Source organism: Uranotaenia lowii, chromosome 1, assembly GCF_029784155.1.
Source record: "Uranotaenia lowii strain MFRU-FL chromosome 1, ASM2978415v1, whole genome shotgun sequence".
Lineage (NCBI taxonomy): Eukaryota > Metazoa > Arthropoda > Insecta > Diptera > Culicidae > Uranotaenia > Uranotaenia lowii.
Window position 1 is genome coordinate 123,269,840 of NC_073691.1, and position 11,569 is coordinate 123,281,408.

Below are 11,569 nucleotides of genomic sequence, written 5' to 3' on the forward strand. Positions count from 1 at the left end.
AGCAATCTTAAGATCATGATCTCTTGAATTCCTCAACAATTTCTGTTGATTGTAAAATTTATTTACAAGCTAAATCTTTTTCTGAATTTTCAATCTGTATTCGGAATCTGAATTCTGAACCTGGATTCAAAAATTGCGCTTTGAATTTGTGTTCGAATTTCTATACGATTTCTGAAATGTACAAAAAAAACGATTTCCAAATCTTATTCCACATAAGAATTTTATGAGAGAAGTTCTAGAGCCCTCATTCATGAATCTATTATTTAAGTTCTGTAGTTCAGGTTTATCTAAATTCACTGTTTAAACTATTTATTTTTAACCTGTATTGTGAATCCTAATTAAAATATGAATTTCAAATGATGTAAATCTGAGTTTCAATTTTGGATTGCCATTTCGAAGATTTAAATGTTTAAATTTTTTGTAAGAAATTAGTTTAAGAACTTCGAATTTGAAAATAAAACCAAAAAAAATTTATTTTAAATTCGGAAAACTACATTCAAAATATTGTAAAAGTATTTAAAAATGAATTATCATATAGTTACAATAGGGATACCATACATACTCTTTTAAGAGTACAAGTACTCTTTTGCGATCGAAAAATGAGCGTACTCTTCTTTTTGTGAAATTTTACCAAATGTACTCTTTTTTTGTTGAAAGACATTTGATCAGAAAAACCAACGAATTTCTTCCATTTTATGAAGTTATTCCACATCTAATGTTAAAACAAAACTACGAAAGAAATACAGCTAACAATAATTTTTTTTTTATAAACATGCAGTTTTAGTCGTTATGAATAATGAGTGCGATAAGCGCCTTTGAGTATGTAAGAAGCATTGAATATGCACAAAATTTAGGTATAATACAAAAAATAGTTTATAGTTGTCATGTAGGTCACATAACCTCCAAAACATTAACAGTATTTGTTAAACCTGAAAAATATCTCGTTGCCATCTCAGGGAGCACGAAATATTACAGTAGAACCCCGCTTATCCAAGCTCCGGTTATCCGAGCCACCATTTTTTATCCAAAACCCATGTAAAAATGTGTTTTATTATCGTGATATATTCTTAAGCTAGAAATTTGATGTCTCTTGCAAGTTTAAAATCCAGAAACGTCGATTAAATAGAAAAATGAAATCCTTGTAAGAACCAAGCTATGCGCCTGGATGATATGCAAAACAAGAGCAAAAGAGTTAGTCAATGTATTTCGTTTAATCGGAGGTTTCACTAATCCGGGGTGTCGAATCCGCCAGTTCTTTTCTGTTCTCTTTTTTCCCACATGGACAACACACATCCGTATATACCAATAGTCGTAGAACAACTGAAGTGTTTGCTCCTGTTTGCGTCCTTTGGGATCTTTCTCACTCACTCACAATTTACACGATGAAACGCGAAACTCAATAACTCGTTATTTTGTGACCAATTTAACATTTTTATTTCATTGTCACATCCTTTTATTTATTTCATCTATCCTCTACACGGGGTGGTCCCTCTCCCGACTACCTCGGGTAAGTGGGGTTCTACTGAACATACTTTTGCATACCATCTTTAATATATGGACGTTTTTCCTGACATTTTGGATAAATGATCTCAATGTACTCTTTTTGGTGTCACGGGATATGTAAACCTAAGTTACAACAAACATAATTTGTTTAATTTTTTTTTTTTTTGTATTCGTGCATTGTTGGGAAAAAAATCATAGGTTAAAATCAGCCACCAATTTTCAGCCACTGTAATTTTGTCTAGTTTGTCATTTTTGTTTGTTTTGTGATTTTTGTAATTTTCGACGAAAATGACTAATTTTGTCAATTTTTCCATTTTTGTCAATTCGAGCGCGGCACAATTGGTTGCATTAATGTGTAGAACATTCAGCTTGCATCCGGAACCACAGCACATTCGACAATTTTAGCTTGCACCTTTGGCGCACGCAATGAAGCTATTTCCTTGGCATCTTTCTGAGTCTGCATTCAGGCGTAGCATATTTTGCATTAGGGGGCATTCATGTATTAAATACGTACCACTCCTAGGGGAGGAGTAAGCGGCGTTAAGAGTTGTGACATGGGGCAGGGGGAGGTATACTCATCGTTACGTAGCGATTTTATTCTTGGAAAAAAAAATTTGATCGTAGCTGTTTTAAAGTAATGCAATTTTTTCAGGGGAATAATGACCAAGTCAAAGTCTGCTAAATTTGTAAGCTTCATCATGATCAGTTCGTTTGTATTCTTTCCTCTTATAAAAATTCTGAGAGAGACTTCGTGATCTGTATATCCATGAAATAACTGTTGGAAAACCGAATATCATATCCCCAAGAACTCAATTTCACTTAGTGGTTTTTAAAAACGAAAGGTTTATTAATTCCGGCAAAAATTACTAAGTGAAGTATATTTTACATAACAAGCAAAATCAGGTAACCAAAGACCATCAACTAACAAGCACAGAGCAATTCGAAATAAGACAATCAAACAGTTTTAACAGAGAGTTATCATTATTTAGTACTAAGAAGCAATCTGAACAGATATTAACTTAATTTATTTTGTTGTATGTATTTTGAAGAACTTTAAATAATATTGTTTAAACTCTTTATTAACTTTATATAAAGATATTAATCACCGTAATGCATGTTTGTTATTCAATTTATCGGCTTTATCGGGAAAGTGTTGTCTTTTTTAGTAGGAACATCTTAAGATAATGAAATTTTATAGATGGATGGAAAGTTATTTAATAAATTTTACCCGCTCATTTTGATCTTTCATTTCTTCTTACTTTCTCCATCTATAAAAAAAAATCATTATCTTAAGATGTCCCTACTAAAAAGGACATCATTTTCACCGATAAGCCGATAAATTAAATAACAAACATGCATTACGGTGATTTATTTCTTTATAAAATTAATAAAGAGTTTAAACAATATTATTTAACGTTCTTCAAAATGTATACAACAACTTAAATTAAGTTAATATCGTTAATATCCATATCCATCTTTCCATATCAATGACCGGGAAAGTCGAGACAGTAGCTGAAGCATCAGCGACGATGTCTGAAAAACCATCCAAATTTAGTTCCTCTTCTTCAATCCATTTGCTATTAAAATCTTCTCCACAGGTTAGAATACCAAGTGTCTTGCCACAATTTCAGTGTGGCGAGCTTTCCTGTGTATTGCAGTGGAAGGCGAACTTTCTTAAGCCATAGACTATGCCACATTTGTACAAATGCGATGAAATTTGATGACATTCTGTCGCAGTGAACACGATTTGCATCGTGAATGGCACTGCTTGAATTAGCACGCAAACAGTTTGTGTAAAATCGGTCTGGATCGAAATATTTTGTTCAAACCACCGTCTGCGGCATGGTGTATGGTGCTGTTTGTACAAAATTCAGGCCATTTACTCAGCCCTAGCCGGGGTGGAGGTGGTTTTTTGTTGTTGCTGTTTTCGCCAGCCATCGTTTGTGTTCGCGCGAAATTTGTTTGAATCGTGTGTGGGCGAGCATAGATCAAACAATCGTTGTGGAATCATCAAATTTGCACACGCCATTTGTGTAGTCTATGGCCCGCTTTATGCTCATAAAATGTACCCAGAGTGATTACGTTATAGTACTATTATTCATTAAATGAATAATGCTGCAATTGAATTTAGGATAAAATTATTTGTTATTGTTCTGCTGTTTTCTTTTTTTAGTAATGATATGTGATGCCACGCTCAAGCTGACCCCCGCTCCCCCCATTTCACAAATTGTCACAATAATCGACCCCCCCCCCTCTAACGCGTGACATCATCAATGGACGATCCCTAAACGCAGAGTCAAAAATAGTTATGAAATAAATATCAAACGATTTGTATGGCATTTGAAAACAAAATTACAATTTATGGAAAATTGAGGGTCTTTATTGTTCTTATTGATAATCAGTCGTATTTTTTTTAATAAATAAAGTTAAACCGATAAAAATGTTCGGTTCAGATGATATTGAAAAGGTGTTTTTCCATTTAAACTATACCGATCGAACAAGATTCTGCTCGCCTCAGTGCATAAATTAAGGCGTCTCCAGCACCAGTATTTCGCCTTTATTTATGCATTTTGCAGAACTTGTGGTGTCCTGAACAGGCGGGTGACATCCTTATCCTTTGTCATTGATTTTGACAACCATCAAAATTACGGGCCCACGATTTTGTGGGCCCATGACAAACCTGACATTTTGCTGTCAAGGAACCGGATTAGATGTCAAATCCTAGAGAGAATTATGAATGATTGCACACTAACACAACAATCATTCTGGTTCCTCATTGGTTGAAATTTTGACTTTTTCAACTCTGTACTGCTTTGAGAGGAAAACACCATAAACGTTTCTCCCAATGGATAGAAAAAAAGAAAAAGATTCTTGTTTGCAAGAAGAACCAGATTGTCACCCCCCTGGTCCTGAATAATCCTGATTTTTTCTTCGTGTCCTAATTTTTGACAAAACCACCTGGCATCTCTGATAGCAGGGATGCTAGGTGGTTTTGTCAAAATTCAGGACACCATGAAGAAAAAAATCAGGATTTTTGAGGACACCGCTAATTGCGCTTAGATTGCATAAATAAAGGCGAACTACAGGTACTGTAGTCGCCTTAATTTATGCAACTAAGGTGAGAAGAATCTTGGCTAGTTTATATGGAAATATCATCTATATACATAGGGGATTATCATCGGTTAAACTATTTTATTACAGAGATTTTCGACATCCTGATAATATAACTATTTATTCAATTACAATTTAGATAATTTTTTGGAATCCGGACAATTCAGTACATTTTAAAGACCATTTTTCACACATCAGGATAATTATTCAGGACAGTTTTACGGCGTGTTCGTAAATTGATTTGTTCTATCGAAGTGATTTTTTCTATCGATGCTGGCGTTCGTAAATTAAACAAACTGTATGCAAAAGCATTGGAAGGTGATTTGACATCTACCAAACAAATCGATGCATCACCCAAACAAATCAGTTTACGAACACGCCGTTAAAAATCAGGACAGTCCCCCGAAAATCAGGACAAATCCTGAAAAATCAGTACACCTGGCATCTCTGCCGGACAACCCCATTTTTGTTTACCACACTTTTGTTGCTGTCAAAATTTCAAACCATCGGAAGCTGCGCGGTTGTGTCCTGGCGTTTCTCGCGCTGGATTTTCCGGATATCCTCAAGACTTGTCATTCTTTTCACGCGTAGGAAGCTGCTGAGCTCGCAAACTATCCTTGCATCGTATTGCTAACGAGTTGAACTTTGTGCTTGGATCCGGTAAACAATGTCCGACGGTCAGGAAAACGTCCCGGAAGGATGGGAGAAGCGTACCAGCCGATCGACAGGTTTGTTCTTGGGGCGTCGGTTTTTTGGTGCTGTGTTTTATTCGGGTTTTCTTTTATTTTGTTGTGATTATAGGAATGACCTACTATCTGAATATCTACACCAAGGAATCGCAGTGGGATCCGCCAACCAGCCCAGCCAGTCCCGGAGGAAATTCCGAGGTGCAGTGCGCCCATCTGTTGGTCAAACACAAGGATTCCCGCCGGCCGAGCTCCTGGAGGGAAGAGAACATCACCCGCAGCAAGAGCGAAGCTCTGCAGATTCTGGAGGACTACAAGAAACAGATCAAATCGGGTGAGGCGACTTTGCCGGAACTGGCGCAGCAATATTCGGACTGCAGTTCGGCTAAGCGGGGCGGAGATCTGGGAATGTTCAAGAAGGGCATGATGCAGAAGCCTTTCGAGGAAGCCGCATTTGCTTTAAAGGTAGGAGAGATGTCCGATGTCGTCGACACCGATTCTGGGGTACATTTGATTTTAAGATTAAAGTAGAATAGCGTTGGGCGCTTGTAACACTCATCGATTGAATAATTGAAAAAAAATATTAGAAGTTCAGCATTGTGTATTTCCTCATTTGTTAAATCTACAACTTATAAATCATAAATCGTACCGCGGTGACTGCTTTCTATAAGCTAAAGTTTGAGTTTTTCCAACAATAGTTTGGCCCCGGCGTGGGACTGCTTTTTTAAATCAGCCTTGACCGGTTTTAGCTTCTGTTTTAGCAGAACCTGTACAGATTCCGTTGAATGCTCAAAGCTCAGAAGCAGCAGGAAGCAGGGCCGGTTCTGAACAATCCATGTTTTTACCTGAAGAAAAGAAAAAAAGTACGATTAGAAAACTATCTAGTGAGAAACAATTCAATATTATTACAGATTCCTCCGGTAGACACTGTATCACAGCCTGGCCAAACTGAGATACTTGCTCGTCGTCGTGCCGATGTTCTGGGTCAAGTTTGATAATCTTTTTCAGCGCTATATGAAGGCCTGCGTGTTCGGTGCCGTTGATCAAGGGGTTGGCTGCCAAAATCTTTTCCTGTGACTTTTCCTGGAGAACAAAAAGAAATCATTCAATTAGTCTGACAGCGGTGACCAATGCAACAACTAACCTTTTCCTCTGCGAACGGGCTTTTCTTGATCTTTTTAATTTTTGCTGGGCCTTTTTTGCCGTCCTTCGAAGGCTGTTCCAGCTTTGCTGGTATCACAATCATCGGTTGGCCTTCGGCATTGACTTCGTTCTCGTGGATCTTCCAGTCCGGGTCGCACACTACCTGGGCTAACGCATCGTGAACTTTGCGCAGAGCATCGCCTTTCACTGCCGGGGGACAAAGCAAAAATAAGTTGTTAATTGATTGCGCATAGTGCGTGTAAGGATGCTTCCAATGTAGTTAACATCCCTTATGACCAGAGGTGCAGAAATGATTCTTTCGGTTCGGCTCAATTGATCTTATCTTCGGAAATGATTCTTTCTGTTCGGCTCAAGGGATTTTATCTTCGGACTTGCAAGTGATCGTAACTTCGAAGAATCGTTTGAATTTTTCGGAACGTGCCAGGGGACTGAGATAAACGCAGCCAATGATTGAATTTGTTATAATTTGTGGCAATTTATTAGAGAGAATTAGAAGGTTTAAGTTAAAATTAGAGAAACCGGTGCTATCTGGATATGTGTGAGTGCCATCGGAAAACAACTGCAACTTTAATGCAACCGACAGTGCAGGGGTGTCAAGTAGCATAACAAAGTAAAAGTAGTAACCCGGGGTAATGCACAATAGATCAACTAAATGGCCGCAATGAACTCTCTTTCTAGCAGGAAAAAGGAAAAAAAATGTGACCTTTCTGCCGCTTATAACAAATAACTTTTCTTCAGGCATCCCGTGAATGACAACGAAAGTCTCCCATTCATAGTGTATGAAAAATATAAATAGTGTAGAACAAACCATAGGATAAACAATCCCGAGAGTACTCACAATTTTTCACTATGGCCGCTGTCAGAAGTGCGGTGTGTCCTCCACGCAGCCAAAAAGCAGCATTTTTAGCCACAGCTTTGCAGAACGGTTCTACGGCGGCAGCAAAAATCTCCTTCCGGCGAATTTCTTTATCTTTTTTGCTGTACTGCAGATACCCGTCCAAAATGTCGATCTGAGTCGGATGTAGCAAGTCCCTGTCGGCTGGCGAAAAAACCCACCCGACCACTTTGCGGCCCCACTCTCCACTGGCCACGATGGTTTCGACGTTCTCCAGTATAACGGATACCAGCTGCTTGCCGAGTACTACCGTGTCATCGTAGCAGTTGAGGATGCACAGAATCAATCGGTGTCCGTGCTCGTGGACGCACAGTTTATCGACGTACTGTTTTAGGGCTTTTAAAGCCGCACGGCGATCTTTTACCACTGAATTGAGGAAGATGAAAATGGCTGCTGTGACTCCTTCCTTGGTACTTGAAATGGCAGCCAAATGGGGCAGATAAAGTTCAATGACTTCAGTCCTTTCAAGCTCTCCAGCTTCCTGCAGAAAGTCAGAAAGCAGAGCGTGCAGCAGCGAATTGTCCGCTAGCTGCTTGTTGGCTGCCTGCACCAGGTGTCCCTTGACGGTGGTCAAAACTGTTTTCTTCATGTAACCATTGGTAACCCAAGTGTCCTTCATGCAAGTCACGTTTTTGTCCTTGGAAAGTTGGTAAATTTCCGAATAGAAAGCCTGCCGCATGAAGGCCTTCTGCTCCGGACTGGCATGTTCGTTATAGACCGTATCAACAATGCTACCGGAAAACGTCTGGTTAGCCATTTTGACCACGTGCTTGATGATCTCGTCGACCACTTTCGTTAGGAGTGGTTTGGCGCCGTTTTTGAACAAGCATGTGACACAGTGATGGCCGTATTTGGACGTTGCAAGCTCGAAGATGTGCGGCAGCAGTTTTTCGGTGATTTGCTGCCGAACTTCATCGGAGGCGTTTTTGATCATACACTGAATGACGCGGGCCGTATCGTGGCTGCTGGCTATCCGGCTGTAAGTGTTCTCTTTGTTCAACATTTCGTGCAGGTCCGAAACCAGTTTCTCCTTATTGGTCGTTGATTTCCTAGAAGAAAGGGTAAAGATGGTAAACTTACATATCCGGTGTTTTGGGGATTTTTCAAATGTATTAGGATTATGAATTTAGAATTTCTTCAAATAATTCTTTACTAACTACTGAACCGATTTTTACATACTTAAAGCAAGCAGAAAAACACTTCACGTAATAGAACAAAATTAAATTTTTGAATATCGTTTCTGTAGTTGATAAGTTCGAGCTGTTTAAATTGCCTTTGAGTGTTGAATATGATTTAAACCATTTGTAACTTCAAGCAAAAGTATTTCGGTTTCAAAATGATGGATGCAATATGGAAAGGAGAGGATGTATAGGACTAACTTGACGACGTATTTTTAATTGTAATTGTGATTTTCATTTACGAAAACTTTAAAACTTACCTTTTAAGTGTTTCATACACTTTCTTGATTCCCACGCTCAGTTCGTACAGGTCCTTGCTCTTAGCCTTCCGACGCTGCTCCCGTAGTTCCTTCTGTTTGGCCTTCAGCCCATTCCAGTATTCCCGTTTGGATTCCGGCGTATTCTCCACAAATGGTTTCTTCTCGGCTCCAGCAGCGGAAGCGGTTCCTCGTTTGTCTTTGAATTTACCGGGTCCAAGCTTCTTCTGGAACTTACCGGGGTCCCCTCCTTTTGGGGTGAATTTTTTCCCGGTTGGTTTGCTCTCTTTGCCTTCGCCATTCGCTTTGGCGACGACTGCCGCGGGTTTAAGCTTTTTTGTGACGTTCTTTACCGAATCGGAATCCTCGGAAACGGGACGCTTCTTTGATTGGATCATATCGAAGGGAATTAGTTCACCGTGGAATCGGTTTTACAGGACCTGTTCTCTATTCCAAACGTGTCCGGAAAACGCTATTGAAACTGTCCGCACGCTCGTAGGCAAACCGAAATCAACAAAAACACGTTTTTCTCTGCCTGCGCGGCGGCCGGCGACTGACAGAAAGGATGAGAATGTGAGAGAACAAAACAAAAAGAGAAGCTGTGGTTATATCATATCGGAAGGGCATAGAAATTTAAAAGGTATATCTAGAGTTTGTTTTGATTAAGTCGTATCAGCACATAACGTGTTTCGAGAAAATCGATGTTGAAGTTTCGTAACACATTTTTTATTCTAGTATTTAAAGTATAGTTCAGAAAAATCTACAAATTTAGTATGCGAAACAAAATCAAGTGAGAAATATGCTACGGTATTCGTTATGAGCATCAGTTTAATTATTTGAGCAAACACCCGCATGAATCAGTATCATAAAACTACCGTTCCTGTAATCTTTTTCCCGAGACACCATCAAGATTACTCTAATAGTATTGGATTATAAATGAACGATTACATAAATAGTATTGGAATCGTTTGGACACACGTAACGATACAGTGAACGGGTCGTTAAGTAGAGTTATGATTAAATGAAGATTAATTTTTTTCGAACTATTCGATCATACGTGTTATCTTTTTTTAATGATCCACCTATAAAACGATGACGATACAGCATATCCTCATTCAACGATAAAAAGATTTATGGGTTTTTGTTAATTTTACATAATTTTAATTCGATTTTCGGAAACAAGGAAAAAGATTTTCTTCATTTCAATGCATTTATTTCATTTTAAATAAATGAGTAACATACTTTTCATCGTATCCTGATGGGCAGATATTTTCTGGATGTTGTTTGTAAGCGTATGCATTCATACCCATGGGTGTTGCTTGCATTGATCGTTTTTTCACCATCTCGAGGAAGTGGCCGCTTGATCGTTGGTACCATCATGTGGCTGCCGGTTTTTTTGCTGCTGCTGCTGCTGCTACGGTAGTGCTGCTTCCCGCTGCTTTCGGTAGTAGCGTTCTTCCTCCGAACCTAGAACAATGTGCGAAAACCCACTGAAATCTTTCGCGGAACAAAATGAATTTTATGTGATTTAAATTACCTCTACGCTTGCCCTGTTGTGATCCTCGGCTTGAAATTGGATCCAAATTTCACAAAAATAACACTCTCCATACACACGAGACCTTTTAAATCTGACCGCGTGTTCTATGACAGCAGAAAAATTGGAGCGTGTTGCAAAAATACGCAGCTTATCTTTAAAACCATTAATTGTATCTTTCAGAAATATTTTTTTATCATTTCGGCGCGTTGCAAAAATAATCAATTTGTTTTTCAGAATATTAATCGTATCTTCCAGAAATAATATTTTATCCGTTCTAGCAACAGCACATCGAGCCAAGACGCATCTGGGAACGTTACTATTAATGTAATCAGAAAAGAATAATTCGGAAGATTCATAGTATCATATTAACCTATGCGGGCAGTCACTTGCGACCATTTGCATCACACATCTGGCGCTAACGTCGTTTAGCATTTTTTTAAATTTTATCCAAAAACTTGATTCTATTTGTAACTTACTTCGCAATTTCCTGTTCAGATACCGAATTTAATACTAGCGGTAGCTGGAAGCAGCAGTGACATGTAAGAGTGTTCCCGCTCAGAGGCTTGCGGAATCAGGCTACTTGAGACTGTCCTGAAGGAAGAAGCATTCTCGAAAGTTGATTGTTCATCGCTGGTTACTATTTGGTGCTTCCGCTAAACCCAGGGAGTGCGGAACCACACCAAAGGTCCTAACTTATTTTGGCTGCCTCTGTAGTGAAAAAATGTAAGGTAAACATTTGCTCAGCCTAAAAGTAATGTTTATTCAACTTACCAGCAATAAATTTGAAACATTGTTTGCACTGATGAAGCAAAGAACAACTCTTCCCAACAAACATTTTTTGCTGAACAACCGCTGAAACATTGTTTAGTTCTAATTTTAAATCAGCTATCTTGCTGAAAGAAGGCAACCCAAATTCAGAGAGAAGCTGCTGTTCAGCCCTTAAACATCGAGATCTGGAGAAATTAATCAGCGAAGATGACATGAAACCACATGAAACGTCAATTGACGGAGCAACAAAAAAAAACAAAAAGAATGTTGACGGATGTATGTCCGATGTTTGCCAGCTAATTTTCCCCTCCCGTGTTATTTTTTCTTCATTTGAACTTGTCTCGAACTTTGAACCTACGACTTGTTGGTCTCATGCCGCAGAAGGCAGAACCAACCATGCATTCTGCGAAGGAACAGAAAAGTGTCGCTCTTAAGCGACCAAAATATTTCTCAACCAAGGTCAATTTCAT

At 38.8% G+C, this 11,569-nt stretch overlaps 2 protein-coding genes across 2 annotated transcripts; one reads left to right on the forward strand and one right to left on the reverse strand.

Annotated features, from left to right (window-relative positions):
- The first annotated feature begins 5,092 nt into the window (after window positions 1-5,092).
- On the forward strand, window positions 5,093-6,195 carry LOC129752243 (putative peptidyl-prolyl cis-trans isomerase dodo). Its single transcript, XM_055748031.1, has 2 exons — window positions 5,093-5,342; window positions 5,416-6,195. The coding sequence occupies exons 1-2, from the start codon at window positions 5,282-5,284 to the stop codon at window positions 5,829-5,831; spliced, it is 477 nt and encodes a 158-aa protein (XP_055604006.1). The 5' UTR covers window positions 5,093-5,281; the 3' UTR covers window positions 5,832-6,195.
- LOC129752237 (protein penguin) lies at window positions 5,884-9,334 on the reverse strand. Its single transcript, XM_055748025.1, has 5 exons — window positions 8,798-9,334; window positions 7,303-8,408; window positions 6,445-6,650; window positions 6,210-6,383; window positions 5,884-6,145 (listed from the first exon to the last, which is right to left on the reverse strand). The coding sequence occupies exons 1-5, from the start codon at window positions 9,190-9,192 to the stop codon at window positions 5,972-5,974; spliced, it is 2,055 nt and encodes a 684-aa protein (XP_055604000.1). The 5' UTR covers window positions 9,193-9,334; the 3' UTR covers window positions 5,884-5,971.
- Between the last annotated feature and the right edge of the window lie 2,235 nt (window positions 9,335-11,569).

Excerpts from the sequence above, each read along its gene's own strand:
- LOC129752243 (XM_055748031.1), top strand. The coding sequence starts at position 5,282 with ATGTCCGACGGTCAGGAAAACGTCCCGGAAGGATGGGAGAAGCGTACC. Across the intron at positions 5,343-5,415 it reads GCGTACCAGCCGATCGACAG|GAATGACCTACTATCTGAAT; the intron begins GTTTGTTCTTGG and ends TTGTGATTATAG.
- LOC129752237 (XM_055748025.1), bottom strand. The coding sequence starts at position 9,192 with ATGATCCAATCAAAGAAGCGTCCCGTTTCCGAGGATTCCGATTCGGTA. Across the intron at positions 8,409-8,797 it reads GTGTATGAAACACTTAAAAG|GAAATCAACGACCAATAAGG; the intron begins GTAAGTTTTAAA and ends CCTTTCTTCTAG. Across the intron at positions 6,146-6,209 it reads AGTGTCTACCGGAGGAATCT|GTAAAAACATGGATTGTTCA; the intron begins GTAATAATATTG and ends TCTTTTCTTCAG.